The 22,500-nt window shown below is 42.2% G+C and overlaps 3 protein-coding genes across 7 annotated transcripts in view; 2 read left to right on the top strand and 1 right to left on the bottom strand.

The window, feature by feature from the left end:
- Positions 1-22,500, bottom strand: part of LOC143021487 (CD109 antigen-like) — a 689,873-nt gene that overhangs the window by 17,397 nt on the left and 649,976 nt on the right. The window lies entirely within an intron of this gene.
- On the top strand, positions 1,344-7,131 carry LOC143021488 (sulfotransferase 1C4-like). 2 transcript variants are annotated; one of them, XM_076179033.1, is made up of 8 exons: positions 1,344-1,497; positions 2,805-2,995; positions 3,586-3,731; positions 4,427-4,631; positions 5,254-5,380; positions 5,756-5,922; positions 6,160-6,286; positions 6,830-7,131. In XM_076179033.1, exons 1-8 carry the CDS (start codon positions 1,401-1,403, stop codon positions 6,940-6,942), a joined length of 1,173 nt encoding a protein of 390 aa, XP_076035148.1. In that variant the 5' UTR covers positions 1,344-1,400; the 3' UTR covers positions 6,943-7,131. The 2 variants fall into 2 exon arrangements, with proteins under 2 accessions (XP_076035148.1, XP_076035149.1); XM_076179034.1 differs by lacking the exon at positions 1,344-1,497 and adding an exon at positions 1,601-1,621.
- Positions 13,594-20,726, top strand: LOC143021486 (sulfotransferase 1C4-like). The gene is made up of 7 exons (XM_076179027.1): positions 13,594-14,069; positions 16,287-16,432; positions 16,670-16,880; positions 17,034-17,160; positions 17,239-17,405; positions 19,252-19,378; positions 20,383-20,726. The coding sequence occupies exons 1-7, from the start codon at positions 13,839-13,841 to the stop codon at positions 20,490-20,492; spliced, it is 1,119 nt and encodes a 372-aa protein (XP_076035142.1). The 5' UTR covers positions 13,594-13,838; the 3' UTR covers positions 20,493-20,726.

Here is a 22,500-nt window from a genome sequence, read left to right as displayed (position 1 = left end):
AACTCCGAAGTCTGTTGTCAGAAACGTCAAAAATTCCATTCAGCTGAGGAGTGAACCTTTGCCTGATGGAGGCTTTGGTCGATCAGGACCCCGTTGGCTGGATGCTCGACTGAAATACATTGTTTTAACAAACAAGGAAACCAAAGAATAAAAAATAAATAAATGGATAAATGAATAAGTAAATAAATAAAGATATGAATGAATAAGATATATGAATGAATAAATAAATAAACATATAAAGTAGAAAAAATTAATGAATGGATAAGCACATCTATGAATCAATAAATCAATTGATAAATAAACACATAAATGAATGAATAAATAGATCAATAATTAAACAAATACATCAATTCGATATTTAGGGTCATCCCCTTCCATGCGATATACTAAACTCGCATTCATTCATCTTGTCAACATGTTGTCGTACTTTGTTCCAATTAATGGCAGACGATTTTACATAGCTCACGGATGCCCTCTGGCCTGATTGTGTGCGCGTGTGAATGAAGTCGTCTGATCTTAACTCGAACAAAATCAATGCCAGTTGTCCTTAATGACCAACCTTAGTACTCAGCCTTTGCCACCTCGCTCCTCTTTGTCGTTAACTTCTGCCACCGCACCTTAATACTCTTTCAAGCATATAAAAGAGTAAATAATCTTTCCAACAATCAAAAAGGAAAGTGAGAAATGTGTTTCTAATTATTATTCAAATTCACTTATGTTTAGGAATATCCTTAGTTTTTTTTCTGAACTCGCCCCCTCCCTCCAACCCTAATACTATCCCTGTTTCCCTAGGGGATGTGCGCCCCCTTCTTCAGGTTAAGAACTACTTGCCGGGGTTATCGTGTCCGTGTTGTGTCGGTGGTCCTGCCGAGGTCGAGGCAATGATGTTTGCACCGCTCGAAGAGAGATTTTTCGTAGTCGTTCTTTTGCCTACAATGTTACACAAGTGTCTGACAACAGGGGTGGGGCTTGTCTGAGCACGTGCTTTCTGTCGTGCACTACCCCCTCCCCCAGGCGTGATGTTCCACTTCTCGACTGCTTTATTGGATGGCAAGACCTCTGCACAGTAAGACCTTATTGACATTTCAAGGTCACTTCTGGTGGGGATCCGTGACGGTCGTGTGGACGAGCCGCATCAAGTTTCTGTACTTAGGGGATGGGAAAAGAGTCTGTATATTTCTTTTGGTGACAGACATGGGTGCGGACCGTGAGAACCCGAGCCGGGAGTGGGGTGGGGCCACTGAGTGCCACGCAAAATTGTTGAAGAGTGCCATGAGCAATGTCAAGGAGGCGAAAAGAGTGCAAGCAGGCTGAAGAAGAGTCTTGGGGTCTTGGAGTCTTTGGAGGTTGGAGGCTACATCCTCATGCGATGAATCATGGACATCTGATACCAGGACCGCATGAGCACGTTGGCAACCCTGCCTGACGAAGCTGGTCTACCTTCCTCCGCCGTCACTTCCATGGGCACTCGCACTCGAGCCGTCGTCTGGGGTACAGGTGAGTTCCTGCGTCTTCGGCGGACGTCTCTCTCGCAGGTTACGAACATTTTTTTTTCTTGTGCGCTGCTTCTTCGGAAAGTTCCTCGTCGTAGTCTTATCGTCATTTGTGCAGCGTTGTTTCGGTAATTTAACAATTAGTTCTCTGATCTAGGACGACCGTCTCAACTGCAAGTTGCCTCCCATTGTTTACGATTTCGATTGTTGATTCGATTTTTTTTTTCTGATTAGTAAGCAAGGCGTTCAGTGAAGTGTCTCGAATTACCATTCTTTTGATTGTTTTGGATTTTTCATTACTTTTCAAAAAATACTTCCTATTACTTCCGTTTCTGAATATCGCGAATTACAGTACTTGCCGGGTTTCCTAAGGACTTCGAACTCGGCGACGAGTTTCATAGAGTTTGCTCCGAGGACAGGTAGCTTTTGGGATGCTCGATGGTCGAGCGGTCTAGAACGTCGCTACTTGCGACGAAGGTCGGGGTGACGGCAGTTCGAACTTTGCCGCCAGCGAGTTGGACCAAGGGCATGGTCCTAGCCTCCTGATAAGGGGGGTTCGCGACGCTAAACCGAATAAGCTCCCAGAACAAAGACCTATCTGACAGGGTCCCGATCTATGGAAGTCACCTTAAGTCCGAAGTCCGCCTTTCTGTAGAGGACGCCTTAGTGTTTAACGAATTAGCTTAAACTCATCTCTAATTACTACGGTAAATAGTTGTTGTTTTTTCGCAGTAACGAGGTTGTGTTCCGAGCCTCTTGTTACGGTTCATAAAACTGGATAGCTTCATTAGATTTAAACGAAAATGTGTCTTTTCATTTTACTAAATGAGAGTACATGTTTATTCCTCAACCTTCTGGATACCCTCGTTTTCGCCTCAATATTCACAAAGTGCGACTAGCTAATGATGACGAAATGAAAGACTTTGGATAATATTATGATATTATTATTTTTATCTCTAAAGAAGCTTTAAACCCAAGAGCAGTGGTACCTGACTACTTCACTCACAGATCTCTCCTCCCTCCACCTGTACAATATTGTCTCTTAACTTCTTCGAGGTCATTTCATCACTGAACAAAATCGCTTGGCATCCACGAACCGTGCCTAATTCTTGGTCTGTTGACACTCTTTTAGAAGCTTCTGTGGATCCCTAAGAACACCATGATCCCATTTCGGGAACCACTGTTCCTGAGGGAGAGTAGCCTTGATCAATTTTTCGAACTGCGTTCAAGTATCCATAAAAAAAAAAAAAAAAAAGTAAAGTAAACAAACCCGACATCCCATGACATTTCGAATTCTCTTTATCTTTGGAGGTCTTGAAGCCGCAAGTATGGAAGTGAAGCTCGAGAATGGCCATGAGGTGGTACCCCTCGAGGGCGAGGAGATGGAAACCATGGAAAAGGACTTCCAGGGCTACACGGAGGGGATGGTGCTCCTCAAACCCGGAGACTGGATGTTGCCCACGCCGTATCTCCAGTTCGCTAATGACATCTACAACTTCAAGGTGATTATTATCGACACAATTGGAGCTTGACCAAGACCGAAATAATGTAGTTCGAAGCTTTCTCTCGCTTAGTGGGAAACGCTTTCTTCAAGTATTTTTTTTTTTTTTTTTGCTTTCTGCAGTATTTCTTTAAATATTCTCATTGACAACTGCTCATTAAATGTCAATTGTTTATCAATTCACCAAGCTTGATAACCTTTTCGCTATGGTAATGTACTTTTTAGTTTTTGTTCCGGTTGATACAAGATGACTTTACTTAAATGACGAACTTAGAACAAAGAAAAGTTTATCAAGAGGAACGCTATTTAAGGGTGGAGCCCTTATCAATACGACATTTTGCTTGTTAGATTTGATCATATACTTAATAATGCCCTAACAAGTGAGACGTCAAACTAGCAAAGGCTCCGTCCTCACATGGTGTACGAATTTTTGTTTGTTTGATTTTTATCAAGTACTTGGTAAAGCTGTATCAAGCGAAACGTCGTACTAGTACATGCTCCGTCCTCACAGTCTTATATATATATATATATATATATATATAATGTCCATCTGTGTCTCATTTTAACGCGTGGCTGCTTCTTCTCTCTTAGTTTCGGCCAACCGACATCGTGGTCATGGGCTACCCAAAGTGCGGGATCACCTGGGCCCAAGAGATCCTGTGGACCATAAAGAACAACCCCAACTTCGACCATCCCATGGCCGCCCTCCCCGTCAACGCTAGGTCGCCCTTCCTCGAGTAAGGGGGACATTTGAGCACGTAGACTAAGGAAAGATGACTTGAGAGTAACTATGGGTACTCGAGAGTTGCCAAATGATCCTGAAACTTGCTTTGATTGTTGTGTGGAGTTGGCTCAGTGTGGGTTATCAAAATTTAGAAGCACAATTGATACTTCACTTAGTATTAGTTGTGTTTTACTCCTCATACTGGTTTTAAATGATTACGTTTTCCAATGAATAGCAGTGGCTGTTTTTATGATTATTTTGTGAATAATCTACGAGAATAATCGGTCTTCCAGCATATAACTACAAGAAATCAATTAACAATTGTCACAACGAACAATGCCTTATTGATAAGCATATTAGAAACATAAAAGGGTTATATTATATTGATAAGCAAGTGTTCTAATAGAAATACCTGAAAAAATTGAATTCCTTTGGTTGTTTTATGTGACGGATGAAGTGTTCGACAACATGAAGAATAACCACACATTTCTGTTTACCCTTTTTAGGCAAACCACTCTCGTGCTTTACCCGTGATTTATATTTTACGCAACCAAGTGCGACTAATATTTTTATACGAAATGTCATTCTTCTTCGTTCATCTTAAACCAGACAACATCAGGGACAAACCTTGACTTGAAACCATTCCTTCCAGAAACTACTATTCCTGCTAGCCTCCCCCTACCGCTCTCTTGCCTTTCTTCCCACTAGCATGGACATGTTGCTGATATCCAAGAAGATGCCACCCCCAAGCCCAGACAACCCCATGATCAAGGCTCTGATGCAACTGTGCAGTAAGCCTGACTTCACCAAGGGCATCTCGCTCCAGATCTGTGAGGCCAACCCAAATCCTCGAATCATCAAGACTCATCTCCCGTTCTCTCTTCTGAATCCCAAGCTCCTCGAAACCACGAAGGTGAGTTCCTGTGTCTTCTTAAACGAAGCTTTAGAGCCTAAAGGAGCTCACTTTAAGGACTGGCGGCTATAGATCATTGGTTTCCAACCTGCTTGGTCTTAGTTCCCTTACTTATGATACACTGTTTCTCAACCTCCTGGAGATCACTTTAACACTGAATAAAATCGTTTGACATCCACGGACTACCACTGGTTCTCGGTCTATGGATCCTCTTGGAAGCTGATGGAGACTCCGTGCGGACTCCAGGTTCTTCGAACGGAAACCATTGATACAGATCTCGTTTTGACTGATACCAGACGACCACGTGATCATAGTCATCTCAAGGGCGGACCCCGAAGTGAAGTGGTACTCGCTTCATTGCGACCCCCTTCTCACCTGGAGTCCACTCCTGAGACGAATAAAATCGTCTGATGGTCGGGAACCAGGTCTAAAACATTGAAAAAACAACAACAACTGATCAGACCTTATCGAACCATATACTGTATGCTAAATTGTTTGCAGAATGTCCTTTCAAACAGCGCAAACAGTTCTTTAACGAAAACCCGCTTTACCGAAGCATGAGTGAACGTCAACCTCAAACAAGGCAATGTTTAATCAATTCGAATCGTTTTTCGGCCCACAGGTGGTGTACATGGTGCGCAACCCGAAGGACATGAGCATCTCCTACCACCACCAGCACAGAATCATCAAAGGTCACGGATTCGCCGGCGATATGGACAAGTTCGTCGACTACCTCGTGAAGGACAGGCGTGAGTTGGATTCGTCATTAGGATGTATCATAGGACTGGCGGTGACGAGAAGATTGCTTTGCACTCTTCCTGCTCACTCACACACTCGCGTACTCATTCATCTATTCATCCATGCATTTCTGTGTAATCACATGCTCTCCCTCTCTAACAATCTCTCTCATCTTGTCTCTCCTTCCGTCTGTCTTTCCTTCGTCCTTTCTCTCTTATTCTCTCTTTTCTTGAACTTTTTCTATCCACCTCTCTTTGCCTCTCTCACACAGTCATTTTATCTGTATGAAATGAAAATATTATTTCTTGTTTAATCTCAACTTGGAAATGTATTTGACCTCCATTTTGGCACCCCTCCCCTTTCTGATTACTTCTCCTTCCCCGAAGTTCTGTACGGGATGTACTTCAAACATCTGAAGGAGGCGTGGGAGAGGAAAGACCACCCGAACCTGCAAATGTTCTTCTACGAGGACCTCAAGAAGGACCCCAAGGGAGAAATCAAGAAGATGGACAAATTCATCGAAGGCGGAATGAGCGATGACCAAATCCAAAAGGTACTAAGACACATGAAAAAGTCGACTACAGCTGAGCGTCCCTTGTTGTAATCTCATATTTCTCCCCTAAGAAATGAATATTTGAACGAATGTTTATAACTCTCCCCAGAATGTAAGAGTACATACTAATATTTTCCCACCCACCCACCCCTTTCTCTTCACTTTGAGTCAAATTCACCATTCTCTCTCACCATTCCCATCATCATCTCCCGCCTTCACTTCCTGTGGCCTTCAAAGATTGTGGACTACACGACCTTTGAGCAAATGGCCCTCCGTGACAAGCCCACTGGCATCGACGAGACAGAGTGCAACGCTCTCTTCGATAAGGATGTGGCCAAGAAGGAAGGAGGATTCTATAGGCGAGGTGAGTTCTCAACCCTCGACTGTCCGCCAACAGGCTCTCCTGTCTTTTTGTCTATCCTTACTTCCGCTAAAACTTTCCTTCTCCCCAAACAGTGATTTTTTTTACCTGGCTATTTTGAAAAAGAAATAAAGAAGTTTCAAGTCACCTTCCCTTCACATATTTGACTTCGAACTGCTTTACCACTCTCCGTTCTTCTCTTTCCGGAACTGCCCTCTGCGGACATTTTATTCATGTATTTCTGTTTTTATAAATATTTTGCTGCTCTTTGAAATATGTAGAAAGGAGAATTACAAAAGTACAGGCTTGTGTATAAAGAGATCCCTTGGTACATGCGCACGCGTTCCTATATACCATACATATGAATATCACACATACACACACACTCACACACACACACACACACACACACTCACACACACACACTCATATACACACACATACGTTTGTATGTATGTTTTTATGCATGTGTCAATTTTCATGTATGTATACAAACATTATCTGACAAATATACAAGATCTAATACTGGCACTTCCACACCTATAGGAGATGTAGGAGACTACAAGAACATTTTGAATGCCGACCAGGAGGCCAAGATCGATGCCTGGACCAAGAAGAACATGGAAGGCATCGACCTCACCTTCAAATACTCCCTCTGAAGGCGATAGCCTGGAGTTTCCAGCTTCCCTCGGGAATCTCTTTTATCGTCACTGGGTTCTTTCCGCCTGTCAGGACTTGCTCTGTTTGTGTTGCCGGCTTCCGAAATGGATCGATTTGTGTTTACGCGCAGGACATTGAGGCTCATGTTTACCGCTGCTTCTGTTATGCAAATAAAATGGTGTAACTAACCGATGTTTTGCCCTCCTTTGTAATCCCCTTCGAAATATGAAAAGAAAATTAAGAGTTCCTCACATGGTCTACATTTCTTCGCGTTAACGATCTTTTCGATAATTTTGTTACTGACGACCATGTTATTCTTTCGTGATTTCGATAACAACCGAAATTCTCTAGATGTCTTTCTGAGACACTCAGTATCAATCTGACATGGTCTGTATATGTATAAAATTATTTCTACGTTGTCAAGGGTTCCTTAAGCAAATATATATTTCTAAATGTAAAATTGGTGTCCAAAATAAATTGAAAACATTGGAGACTCAAAAGAAAATTTAAAACCAAGTTACATGTCAAATAAAAAGGTTGCCATTACTAACGGGTGGATCAACACATGCTAGAAAAATGCAGATAATTCGCATGGCAAAAACATATAAACTACAGATATCATCATCACATCTCCATCTCTCTCATTCTCTCTCTCGATCAATATCTACATTTACGAAAAAAATTCTTCTAATTTTTCGATGGATTTCACTGCCAGCTACGAGTCGCTGTTTTTTTTTAATCCGAAAAGATCTGGAATAAAGTGGTAAATGAATCCTTGCTATTAGCAAAACCAAGCGTTTCCTCATTACAAATACCTCAGTTCCCAGCCCAACAACTTCTGGGAACAAAACAGAAACGAACTTATCTCTCCTTTACTTGAAATCCGTTTATGAGTGAAACAAAGAAGAAATCTGATCCATCAGAGTCACACAAAGTACCTCATTCTGGAAATCATCCAACTTCACTGCGTATAAACATATGAATAAATTGAATATATAGATAAATTATTAGACAGGTACAAGTATAAGTAAATACACAAAGAAACAAATTAATAAATAATAAATAATTGAATAAATAAATAAATATAAAATGAATAAATGAATAGTAAATGAATAAGAATAAGTAACTAAATGAATAGTAAATAAATAAACACAAATAAATAGGTAAAGAAATACATAAATATAAAGATAAAACAATAAACGAAAATAGCATATAAACGAAAAAATCAAGAGCCAAGCACATGATTCAAGACCAATGTGAATCACAAAGTAGACCAATAGTGGAATAGCTTCACAAAGGAAGTGATGACGTCACCGAAAGTAACATAGCAACGCATATCATGGCCTCTTGCAGTGTCCTACGCAAGTCCTTTGTGGTCATTTTATTTTTGTACATTTTTTCTTTTTTTTTCTTTGTTGTTGTTGTCACTCTTCGAAATATGCGAATAGAAATACTTCTAAAGCGATCCTACACGACCAACTACATTGTATCTGTATAACACAATGTTATTGAGAAATTTATTGATAGGCTGAATTTAAGGTCAACTGGATGGACGGAAGGACAGAAACCCTCATAGGAAGTCTGGTAAACAAAAATCTATTTTGTGCAGCAAATTGCAGCAGTAGTCATGCCAATGCCATAGAATATAGTTCCAGTTGTTTTTCACAAAAATTATTTGGATTAAACAAACGTAATATTCGCTTCAAAATTTGGAATATTCATTAGATTGCTGTAGTAGTTATACCAACGCCATAGAAACTAGTTCGAGTTATTTGTCACATCAAACATTTTTCAATTCACATTTCGTCGGAGTCAAAGTCTACATTTTGAGCATAACTTCAGTATCAATTTGTTGAATAGAATTTTCAACTATCAATAGTTAACCTTCACCATCATAAACGTTAATATATCACTACTGGTATCTAAATACAGGGCATTATGAAGTAGAGTTTTTACTGAATTCACTCAGTATTCCAATGAAAATAACCGGTATATATTAGAGTTAAGCCAATAAGCCAGACAATAGGAACTAGGAAAAAATAGATAAAATTCTACTTTCAAGTAGTAGAAAACATTATTCAGGGATGGCGAAAGGTACGGCCCTAGATGTTGTATGTTTAAACGAAATTGTGGGATCCGAAACTCTATACATCTTTAAAAATAATGGCATTTCCCTGAGCATAGGAGCATAGGGTCCATAATTGCTGAAGCGATCTGATCCTCTTTTGAGGTTAAAGGCGTTTAGTTATCACACTGGGCTATCTTTCCTCCGATTGTTGAAGCAGATTTGCAGCCCGCAGATATCGTGAAGGAATCTGAAACGCTGTAGGACAATGAGTTCCCTCCAGCGTATCAAACGAGATTTTATGTAAATTGCTGAGAAAACAAAATGGTTTGCCATAGTTATTTTGCGGCGGAAAAAGTGTTGGGGGTGGGCTGTTCCGCCGATTAATTGGATATTGGAGGTTGAATAGCCCAGTGTGATGGCGCCTAAGCAAACAAACGACTCTAATTGCGTGTTGTCCCGAATTAAGCTTAACTGCATGAAATCACCCGACCTTAGGCAGAACAGAATATATAAAGTGTCCCGGTGCTGGCAAGAACAAAAGGTAGATACTGCACAACACAGAAGGCTATGATTGGGATTGAACATAAGCGCCTGCAATTCAAAATGCCCTCGGCTTCACTCCATGTCCGGGGCGTTCGCAGACTTCTCCATCTGGGAGTCGGACAGGGCTGTTGTCATTTCCGACCCCTGTCTACCGACCACGCTGATTGGTTCAGCTACTCGAGTTGTGATTGGTACGTTTTTTCGCACTAAAAAGGAAAATGTACAATGAGGGATCACTGCTCTAGCTTAACAGATCTGTTAAATGGTTATATTACAACAATTCACTCACAAGGGTGACTAGTTATTGTTCTACTCATCAGGCTTATAAAATTCTGTATTATAGATAATCAAATATCCATCCAGATTGTGTAACTGCTTAATTTCGGCGTGGAAGATATTGCGTAACTTACATGTTACACGTGGAAAGAAAATAAACACAAAAATTAAAGCAAATAAATAATAACAAATAATGAAAAGTGTGTAATATAAGATATACATAAATAGAGCTAATTTACATATTCACATGGCTTAAGTAGGTTGAATATTAGATATACCACCACTTGGTTTCACGTATTCTGCCAGAAATATTAAAAAAATCAGGGAGAACATCTGCAAGAAGTTTCTAGTTTTGGTCTTAATCAAATCAACTCGTAAAAAAAGTCTTTCGGCATCCGCATTAGACGCAGGCATTTATTGCCTGCGTCTTTAATCTACAGACAAGTCGGAACAGTGACGTCACGGCTTACCGACAACGTCATTAGTATGTATGTATGTATGTATATATGTATGTATATATGTATGTATATATGTATGTATATATGTATGTATATATGTATGTATATATGTATGTATATATGTATGTATATATGTATGTATATATGTATGTATATATGTATGTATATATGTATGTATATATGTATGTATATATGTATGTATATATGTATGTATATATGTATGTATATATGTGTATGTATTCGATTAGCAGACGAATTACTGAAACTGATAGCCCTGATCTGGGAGTTCGGAACATTTGCCGTCTCCAGACCAGGACTTGGCCGCGTGGCTTGCTGTCTTGGTTTGTTCGAAACGCGGAATCCATGTTAACGAGCTCGTTATGGCCTCGTTACAAACAAGCCTACGGCGCCAACACGACCACCGGTATTATGCAATGGTCGGACGATGTAAAGATCAGCAACCCTAGAGTACCTATGTAAAGGTAAACTACCCCATAGAGGTTGTAAAGATTAGCAACCCTAGGAATTTGCATGTAAATATACATCGCTCCAACAATAATGATCACTTAATTAAGGTAAGGTAAGGTAAGGTAAGCTATGGTAAGGTAAGGTTAGGTAAGGTTAGATTAGGTTAGGAGCTTGTATGTATGTATGTATGTATGTATGTATACATACATACATACAAGCTCCTAAACTAATCTATCCTTACCTTACCTGTATATATGTATGTATGCATATATGTATGTAAGAGCAGCCGCTCCAAATATTAGCTTGTGAAGATAAACAACCCTTAGGTACTTCGTGGTTGCGGATCTTTACAACGTCCCAATGATCCATATTTTACAATATCATCGCCATTATACGGGAAGGGGGGAATAGTATTGAGTCAAAATATTATGTCACGCATCATCCTTTGGTGATTGGAGACTTATCTCCACTCAAAGAAGGCTGCTAACCACTTACAGCTTCCACTATCTTCCCTTCCCTCCTAAAATATCTCCTTTGGCACTTCTGTGAGTCCGCCACGTCGGGGATGATATCCCTAAGGATAGAATTATTGGGAACGAAATGCAAATACTCGAATGCCGGGAGGGGGGGGGCACAATATTAATCAAATCGCCGAGAGATATAAAGAAGAATAGTCCCCCCATCATCCTCTTTAGGCTAGAGCCCCCCTTCCCTCAGTTTAACAGAATCGTCTAACGATAGCTGGAATAGAAAATGTCAAGATTTTCAAATGTTCTACTCAGGCTAACGCAAGACGATTGTATTTACCTGAATACAATCGCTTGGCGGCAGCTAGGTTCGTAAATCAGAGAAAGATTTAATGAAAATTTTGGTGACTTCGGAACTTGTTGCAATATATATATATATATATATATATATATATATATGTAATGTATATATATATATATATATATATATATATATATATATATATATATATATATATATATGTATATATATATATATATTATATATGTATATATATATATTATATATATATATATATATTTATATATATATATATATATATATATATATATGAGATAGATAAATAATGTCGAATAAGGGCCTTCCACCTCAGTAGAACCAAACTTCAGATTTACTTTTCGTTTTAATGCTATTCCGTGGTCTCTACAATTCGCATCCTGAACAATTCAATCACTTCCATTCTCCCATTCCTTAGTATCTGCAGACACTTTTTTCCAGTTTGGTAATCACTTGATGTGTACGTGAAAAATACAAATAATATAACATTCATACTTTGTATGGAAGATTTTGCTGCTTTGAGACAGGATCTCTTGAGGAAATGGGTAAACACTATCTGAGAAAAGGGAAAACTGAATAGCAGAATCATGAGGATTTCTGTAGTCCAGTTAACTAAGGTTCACTAAATGGAACTGGCCGTCTATGTACATTTTATCTATATTTCTTACATTTCTCTGGTAGTTATATTCCGAAAGTCAACAAAAGATGAGAAAGAGAATAAAAAAAATCACACTTTGCCCGTGCCCTACACAAGTTAAGTGTCGTACCAACAGATGGCTCTGTTTCCTCCGGTTCATGAATGATGTTCAGTGCTTTTCCGTCTTCCTTATTGGGTTATCACACTATTCCCACCCTTCCCCCAACCTCCGATTAATTGGCAATACCGCCCACCTCCAGCACATTTCCCGCCGTAAAATCACTGTGGCTAACTATCTTGTTTTCTCAACAATTTACATTTGATATGCTGGAGGAAAATAACCTTCCTCCGACACATCAGATTCCTTCCCGAAAGCTGCTGACTGCAAATCTCTTCCAACAGTCGAGGGAAAAATAGCTCAGTGTGATAACTCCTTTATCTGGTCTTTGGCTGTGGAATATCCACGTCCTGGTTACCGTTGCATAGCAACTTACTTTGTAAACACAAATGTGGAAAAAGACATACTGTATATTGTATAGGAATTTGCCGTTTGCAAAATCCACACACTGCAATAATTCTTACATAAGGATACCTTTCAAATATAAATTACAATGCATATATATCTCATATAAACGCATATACGAATAATCAAGGCTTCTTTATAAGAACATATAATGATAAAAATTAGACTTCATGTAGCTTTCATTACGAAAAGGTGACTTTCATGCCAGGTTGTGTTGGAACTTAAGATGGTGGCACACTAAGCTCTTCTGCCTAGCATGCTTGCTATTTGCATTTGCTACTTCGTGTCGAAACGACTTCGGTTGCGATCTTTTGTTTTTCAAATTTCCAAATGTCAATTTTCTCTTGCGTCATAGAGTGAGAAACCGAATGACAAAAACTAAGAGAAGTTAAACCCAAAATAATGTTAGACACGTTGATGGGATGTTTTTACGGAAGTCTAGAATATTGTAACCGAAGTGATTTCTACTCGAACGAAGAAGCAAAAGTAAGTAGCATGCTAGCTTAGTGTGACTCCACCTTTAGTTGTATGTAATTCATAATCTCACGCTAGCGACATCTGTGAAACAACCGACCAAGTTCGCGCGTTCGTCTGTAAGTTGACGATCATGAGCTCCCGCCTAGCTTTCCTGTCTTAAAGCTCTCTTACACGATCAATTATATTGCGCAATTTCATTGTCAATACTCTGAATTGACAATTAATTTGACCGTGTATGGGCGATATATCGCCCATACACGGTCAATTTAATTGTCAATTCAGAGTATTGACAATGAAATTGCGCAATAGAATTGATCGTGTATGGGCAACTTTACTCGTGTTAAATCGACTGTGGAATTGTGACCTCAGTTGTTTTGAGGAATTCTCAGCGGTCTTGACCACGTCCTTGATGTCACTTGCCAGTTGTCACTTTAACAGTGCACTAGGCCAGTCACGTTACCGACTCGGGAATTTCCGAGAAACGAACGAAAGTGGAGTTAAGCTTGTGAAGACCAAATCGAGCATCCTTCAGATTCGTGGTTCCATTTTCTCGGGATTTCATACCTAGAACAAATTGTTAGTGATCCTGTTATATACTATCAATAGGAGCAACAATATATTTTACAGGCAAGTTAAAGCAAATGGCAGAGAAGGTAGGGGGCATATCAGCTTCGCGTCGACGGCGGGGCGGCCAAAGGAACAAGATGAAACTCAAAAGTGGCCACTTTTTCGAGAGGCTATCGAAGAGTGAAGAGGAAGCTCGTCTTCGAGACTTCCCCGGCCACATCGTCGGAGACATTCGCTTGAAACCCGGCGGGTGGATTCTCCCGTCCACGTTCACGAAGATCGGAAACAGGATATACGAATTTCAGGTACCCCTTATGAGTTTAGCCTAATAGGCTCACTGTAGAATCGGCCTATTTTGTCCATGGTGGGTATGATTGTATGTATGGTAGGAAGTGCATGTGGATATTTTGGGATTTAGAATGGGTGTAGGTGTGAATGTCTTCTGAATTAGCGTAATCTACTCGACCACACGTGACTGTGATGCAGCTAAATTTTCTCTCCCCTATATTATAACGCAAACGCTCGTTTCCCCAACTTTGTAGCATTGGCGCTTGTTTCCCTCGCCCCATCGCACACGCTCGTTTCCCCTACCCGATAGCGCGGGCACTAGTTTCTCGTACCTCATAGCGCGCTTGTTTCGCTAATCTCCTCAAGCGGTCGCACGCGCCTGTTTTCTCCATCCACTCTTTCGCGCGCACGCGCCTGTTTCCCTAATCTCTTCGCGTGCGCGCATATTTCCCCTATCCCCTCGCTCACGCATCTGCTAGTTCCCTCTTTTCCTCACGCGCGCGCGATCCTATTTTCCCCAATTCCCCATCCCTTAGCGCGCGCACATTTTTGTTTCTCCCATTCCCTAGGCCTAGGGCGTGTGCGCTTACCTATGTCCATCCCCTCACATGTGCATACGCATCCGTTTCCCCCCATCTCGTGCGCGGACATCCGTTTCCCCCCATCTCGTGCGCGGACATCTGTTTCCCCCATCTCGTGCGTGGACATCTGTTTCCATGTCGTGCGCGCGCAGGTTTCCCCCATCATATCGTGCGCGCGCAGGTTTCCCCCATCATATCGTGCGCGCGCAGGTTTCCCCCATCATATCGTGCGCGCGCAGGTTTCCCTCATCATATCGTGCGCACGCAGGTTTCCCCCATATCGTGCGCGCGCAGGTTTCCCCCATCATATCGTGCGCACGCATTTTTTCCTTCATCTCTTGCGCCCGCACCTATTCCCCCGTCCCCTCTCGGGCGCACCCACCTATTTACCTGATCCACTTCGGCGCGTCTTGAAAATGTTTTCCGCGTCACCTGGAGCGCGCGCCTACCTATGTACCACATGTATTCACGCTCGTGCACCTGTTTTCATATCATTTCGTACGCTCGCACACTTTTTTTCACCCATTCACTAGTCACTACACACTTCACTCCAGATTTGATTGTTTCAAATGTTTGACACGGTAGTCACAAGCCATAGTAGTAAATCACGCAGCGAATATGTAAACGTGTAACTTCACTGTACGAGTATTTCTTTTTATACCGCATCTATGTCGTATACGGCAAGGTAAAACGAATACTATAAGGTACGTTAGCGGGGGGGGGGTGAGGGAGAGCCAGAAAACCTCTCCACTGCGCAGGTAGATGATGACGTCAACGGAAATATCGAGACCAGGGTTCCGCGGGTCGAGAGCTATCAGTCACTCACACACCAGTGTGCGGAGCGAAGCTCTTCTGATTAAAGGGGTAGCTAAGGCAGACAAATAACATATAAAAATGCCAACAGTTTGTATAGTGCAGAAGTGCAATGCCGTTAGACTGAAAGGTGATAAAAATATACATTTCTTTTCACTACCCAAAGATAAAGAACTTGGAAAGAAATGGATTGAATTATGTGGCACACACAATACTCGGTCATCTGGATAAGTATGCACACGTCATTTTGAAAGTAACTATTTATTAGCAACATTTCCTGAAATTTTCATTCAATTGCAAATAAAGACTAAAGAATCCGGTTAAAACATGACTGAGCTTGGAGATAAAGGTCTACATATAAAATCCACGCTTGACATGTCATGCCATCTAATAACTCATCATATTAATATAATCCACCTAATGTGAAAGCATGGAAAACCTTTTTATAACTTTTCTGGCGGTCATATCTCAGATACTGATAATTTGAGGATAAGAAAGTGATACAGAGTAATTTCAGTATTGTGAACATCATAGTGTAATTTTAAAGTCTACCATTCATACAGATGGTTTTATTCTAAGTTCACATTTTCCTCCATATCTCACTCCCCCTCTGGATTTCCTGTGACGTCACGGTGGAGGTGCGCTGAGGGGGGTGCTCAACGTACCTTATAGTATTCGTTTTACCTTGGTATACGGTATAAACGTGAAATTTTCCAGAAAATCACGTTCAGTGAAAACGATAGGGGTGGTTTCTGAATTTCACTTGTTAGAGTAGACATTAGTACAACTTAGTTTTGAAAACTGAGAAATTTTCATTGAAATTGCGACAAACGTTTCCAGTTCCGTGAAGGTGACGTCGTTATAATGACTCACCCGAAAGCGGGAGCGACGTGGGCTCAGGAACTTGTCTGGACCATGAAGAACAACCCCGACTTCAACCATCCTGAGGCCGGGTTGGCTGTTAACATACGCTGTCCTGCTTTGGAGTAAGTTCCATGTCCGTAATTAGTTTAAAATTGGTCCCGAGTGGTCTCGTGTGAAAACATGACAGTGCTAACATTGATTTAAATGTGCCTGAAAGTGTATGTAATAGTCTTAATGGAAATGGAAACGAGATTTCGTCTGCTCATTCATGGCGAAATGCCACGGCAGTTTCCTACGTCTTTATCAGCTTCCACACTAGCGTCGAGAAACATTTATTTCAACTGTACATTACTTAACAGGACTGACATGAACATGTTCGGACGAATGAGGGATGCCATCCCGCCCGCCCCGGAAAGTCCAGTATATCACAGGTTCTACACAATGTGTCCTGACGGAGATGTCGATGACGGTCCTGTACTACAGACTATCGAGGCCACCAAAGGTCCCAGGGTCATGAAAACTCACTTGGCCTTCGACTTGATGTCTCCAAATATTCTAGACACGACAAAGGTATTGCCATGATAACAGTTTAAACTTTACCAAAAAACCTCTCGTTGAATTACTCTTGCAATGTAATACAATGTCAAATATTCTTGTGTTTCCGTGGTATAACCCTCTTTTTTATACTTAAGTTGATGTACTCATCTAGTTTGATCCATATAGGTAATTTACATGTTGAGGAACCCTAAAGATGTGTGTGTATCCAACCACCACTACTACAGGATTAACAGAGCTCACGACTTTCAAGGAACCATGGATGACTGGGTCAACTATATGGTCAAAGACGAACGTAAGCAGTGCAAGAAATATTTTTTTATAATAATTTTCAAATCTAAACTGAAACTCTGATAAACGTATCATCTTTCAGTGAACTTTGGCCCATATTGGCAGCACATCAGAGAAGCCTACAAACGAAGTGGCCACCCTAACCTTCATTTTCTTTTCTATGAAAATCTGAAGTATGACCCTCTGCCTGAGATCCTCGACCTTGACCAATTTCTCGGCACTAGACTCCAGGTCGATCAGATGCAGAAGGTCAGGAAACCTATGTTGAAATTTTAATCTCTCAACATCTATACCAGTGGTTCCCAAACTATTTTGTTCCTTTTTGTTCCCAGCACAATCGCACTCCCTCCCCCCATACATTTTTTTTTTGTGAAATTGTATATTTTCTATATATATTTTCTATCTAATAGAAAACAGGTTGGAGTGAATGATAGTTATACTTTGCACGTATGTAGCGGCAAATACTTGTTCTTGGGATGGTTTCATTATTTTTATTAAACAATGATTTTTGAGCAGAGTACTTCACTCCCCCCTTGTATTCTCCTCACGCCCCCCCCCCCCCAGTTTGGTAGCCATTATTGTATACTATGACAACGTTTAGAAATTTAATTTTAGGTAACGTGAAACTTTTCCTTTGCTCGTGGGGAAACTCGGGACAAAATAAGGGAGCGACAAAGTCTGTCCTGTAACCAATCATGTTGGAGTTGAAGCTACATCTCTGACGGTTTTAAATCTAATGAAATAGGGCGATTTAATTTGGTATGGAAAAGGGCATTCTAAAAGTGAATATAATATTTTTAAGACAATCTAAAAAAAATCACGATAGCTATCCTGTCAATTGTAGTTTTAGCAAAACTGCTCAATTAAAGAACGCTCAAATTTTTCTTACCGATACGATGAGATGACTGTCATAGACGAACATGTTAGCTGATAATGCAGGTATGTATCCCTTTTTCGAGGAAGACTGTCTTGTTCAGTGATACCTGCCTTTTAATTTCACGTTTTGTAAAATAAGTTGTATGGTATATATACCAAGGGCTTTTTCCTCCTTACAAGGGAGGTAGCCAAAATCAAAATCCATAATTTCACTCCCACTCATTCCACTCCCATTCACCACCCCTCCCCCCTCTCCCTCTTATCTTGGCTCCTGGATGACGGGTCATCCCTGCATCTCGCCTACTGCCCTGGGTCACAAGCAATGCAGCAAGGCACCGTTTGTGACCCAGGACAGTGGGCGAGATGCAGGAGCCGCCAAGAAAAGAGGGAGGGAAGGAAGGGTGGTGAGTGGGAGTGGAGTGGGTGGGGATGAAATGGGAGTAGAATTATGGCTTTTGACTTTGGCTACCTCCATTGTAAGGGGAAAAAGCCTTTGGTATATACATGTACCACACGATTTATTTTACAAGCCAACATGGTACTAGTATTAAATGAAATTGCAAAGAACATTTCTAACTGAGAACATTGTAAATTACTGAGAAGTATACTTGATAATATACATAGCAGTAAATGTTTCAGCCTATGCAGACATGACAGCTACATAAACACGAGTATACGCAGAACTAAAAGGCAAAGTACTAGGCACACACAAATTTCGGATGTCGATATGTACAGCTTATATTTTATTCTATTTGATTTAGTTACCCACAAAATGAGATGCCCTTACTAACGAAACGAGCTGACATTTTTTGGGGGGGAAGTCAAACCGTCTACCTCTATTTTGTCGCTTCTAGACGTTGCATTCTTGTTTTTTCGTCTACCACATTGCCGGAGAGATGCAGGCTCGGTTTAACGTGACGAACTCGCCCATATAAAAAGGCTAAACCGGTGCCTTGTTCGGAGAACTTTGTAGCGTGGAATTTAATGAACAATGTCCTTGGTCCGACTCGTTGGCAGCAGGGTTCGAACTCCAGTCATCTCGACCTCCGCCTCAAGTAACGACGCTCTAACCCGTTCAGTTGGCGAATATCCACGAAGAGATGGCAATTTATAATCTTCTCTATTCTATACTCTTGCTCAAGCTCTCTACCACACGGCACACGCTCTGCCACATTCCCTGCCAAGGTTCCTACCACACTTGTGTACATTTTTTTTTCAGGTGATCGAATACACTAGCTTCGAGAATATGAAAATCAGGGAGTCCCAGCTGCCACTCGATGACGAGATGACTCAGAAGGTGCTCAACATAGACATCGTAAATAGAGAAGGTGGCTTCTTCAGAAGAGGTAAAGGCCCATGCGTTTCCCGAGATCGTATGAGCGTAATGAAGGTTTTGAAGTTTTGTACAAGCTTTAATATTATAGTAAAAAATGAGTGATACTACTTGCGTTGATTATTTTCTTGCAGATTTTTGTTAGTTCTGTCCGTCGTAGTAGAGGGTTGAATTTGTAGAATTTGACAGATTATAAAGATAATCATATTTCGGTTTTAGAGTTTAAGTCCTCCGCTACGACGAATAATTATAACTAAAGAAACCATCTACAAGAAAAAAAATCGATGCAGAAATTGGCGTCACCTTAGACAAGATTTATCTATTAGACTTGCTGACTGTCTACACTACATTTAAAAACCCTGGAAGCCTAGCTACGGACCTTTTTCACCTACTTAGCCTACTCAAATGTAAAAAAAAAAAAAAAAAAAAAAAAAAAAAAAAAAAAAAAAAAAAAAAAAATTCCAAGGAAAATTTAGACCAAATCCTTGTATGGTAAAAACTTGAAATTTTGTCTCCTCTTTGACAAATGTACACATGTGCCCCCACACTAAAGACCAGATGGTGAAAACAAACGTACTAAGTTTGCTTTTTTCCAAGATCCAAATCATGAGTTGGGTCTCTTGATAAAAAGTCAAGTGCGCAAGGTGTCGTCCTCTAGTCATGATGCAGAGACTATGAATGTACAAGTAGTCAAATGCTACTTTTTTCTATTTTCAAAAAATGATTGCCAAACATGCCTTAGAACAAAGGTTTGGATAAGAAGTTTAGTAGCTTTGTCTATTGTGGCGACGTGTACGTTCATTGTCTCGGAACCAGGATTTGAGGCAGCTTGGATAATTAGCACCTTGCCCGCCTCGTGATGTGGATTTTTTCCGGTGACTATCTGTTGTTACTTGGCCGTATTTTAAGTTTTGTCTGAACAGAAGCATAATGCTTTAATGGTTCGAGTTAGTCAATGTGTACTGATAAAAATATTGTAACCAATAATCCCCCTTCACTCGAATTTATTTTTTTCAGGTGTGGTAGGGGACTACAAAAATATCCTCACTTCAGAACAGGAGGCCAAGATAGATGACTGGATTAAAGCAAACTCGGGTGATCTGGATATAACCTTTAGGTACAACTAATGCATCACAAAACTTTTGTATAATCTTTGTCAACGCAGAAAAAATATTGCAGTTCAACCTTCCAGCGGCGCAAAGACAAACCTGAAAATCTCTACTGGAAGCCTTGTTAGAGGTGCCTGGTGATAAGAATGGCAATTCTGAACTCGAGGTTCACTATTTGTATTTCAAGAACACTACCCTACCCCCACCCACTACCCTACCCCCACCCCACTACCCTACCCCCACCCCACTACCCTACCCCCACCCCACTACCCTACCCCCACCCCACTACCCTACCCCCACCCCACTACCCTACCCCCACCCCACCACCCTACCCCCACCCCACCACCCTACCCCACCCCACCACCCAACCCCACCCCACAACCCTACCCCACCCCACAACCCTACCCCACCCCACAACCCTACCCCACCCCACCACCCAACCCCACCCCACCACCCTACCCCACCCCACTACTCTACCCCACCCTAACTACCCCACCCTAACTACCCCACCACCCACTCAACTATCACCACCATCCACCCACACTCCCACCCAACTATCCCCACCATCCACCCACAATCCTACCCAACCATCACCACCATCCACCCACACACCCACCCAACTATCACCACCATCCACCCAACTATCACCACCATCCACCCACACTCCCACCCAACTATCACCACCATCCACCCACACTCCCACCCAACTATCACCACCATCCACCCATACTCCCACCCAACTATCACCACCATCCACCCACACTCCCACCCAACTATCACCACCATCCACCCATACTCCCACCCAACTATCACCACCATCCACCCATACTCCCACCCAACTATCACCACCATCCACCCATACTCCCACCCAACTATCACCACCATCCACCCATACTCCCACCCAACTATCACCACCATCCACCCATACTCCCACCCAACTATCACCCATCCACCCACACTCTCACCCAACTATCACCACCATCCACCCACACTCCCACCCAACTATCACCACCATCCACCCACACTCCCACCCAACTATCACCACCATCCACCCACACTCCCACCCAACTATCACCACCACACTCCCACCCAACTATCACCACCATCCACCCACACTCCCACCCAACTAACACCACCATTCACCCACACTCCCACCCAACTATCACCACCATCCACCCACACTCCCCAACTACCACCACCATCCACCCACACTCCCCAACTACCACCACCATCCACCCACACTCCCCAACTACCACCACCATCCACCCACACTCCCAAACAACTATCACCACCATCCACCCACACTCCCAAACAACTATCACCACCATCCACCCACACTCCCACCCAACTATCACCACCATCCACCCACACTCCCACCCAACTATCACCACCATCCACCCACACTCCCACCCAACTATCACCACCATCCACCCACACTCCCACCCAACTATCACCACCATCCACCCACACTCCCACCCAACTATCACCACCATCCACCCACACTCCCACCCAACTATCACCACCATCCACCCACACTCCCACCCAACTATCACCACCATCCACCCACACTCCCACCCAACTATCACCACCATCCACCCACACTTCCACAAACTACCCCACCACACTCCCACCCAACTACCCCACCACACTCCCACCCAACTACCCCACCACACTCCCACCCAACTACCCCACCACACTCCCACCCAACTACCCCACCACACTCCCACCCAACTACCCCACCACACTCCCACCCAACTACCCCACCACACTCCCACCCAACTACCCCACCACACTCCCACCCAACTACCCCACCACACTCCCACCCAACTACCCCACCACACTCCCACCCAACTACCCCACCACACTCCCACCCAACTACCCCACCACACTCCCACCCAACTACCCCACCACACTGCCACCCAACTACCCCACCACACTGCCACCCAACTACCCAACCTTCCACCCAACTACCCAACCTTCCACCCAACTACCCAACCTTCCACCCACACTCCCACCCAACTAACCT

The sequence above is a fragment of the Oratosquilla oratoria genome, chromosome 42, assembly GCF_046742065.1.
Source record: "Oratosquilla oratoria isolate Oo_2021 chromosome 42, ASM4674206v1, whole genome shotgun sequence".
NCBI classification, from domain to species: Eukaryota; Metazoa; Arthropoda; class Malacostraca; order Stomatopoda; family Squillidae; genus Oratosquilla; species Oratosquilla oratoria.
Note: the sequence above shows the minus strand (reverse complement) of the source record. Positions and strands in the feature narration are given on the sequence as shown.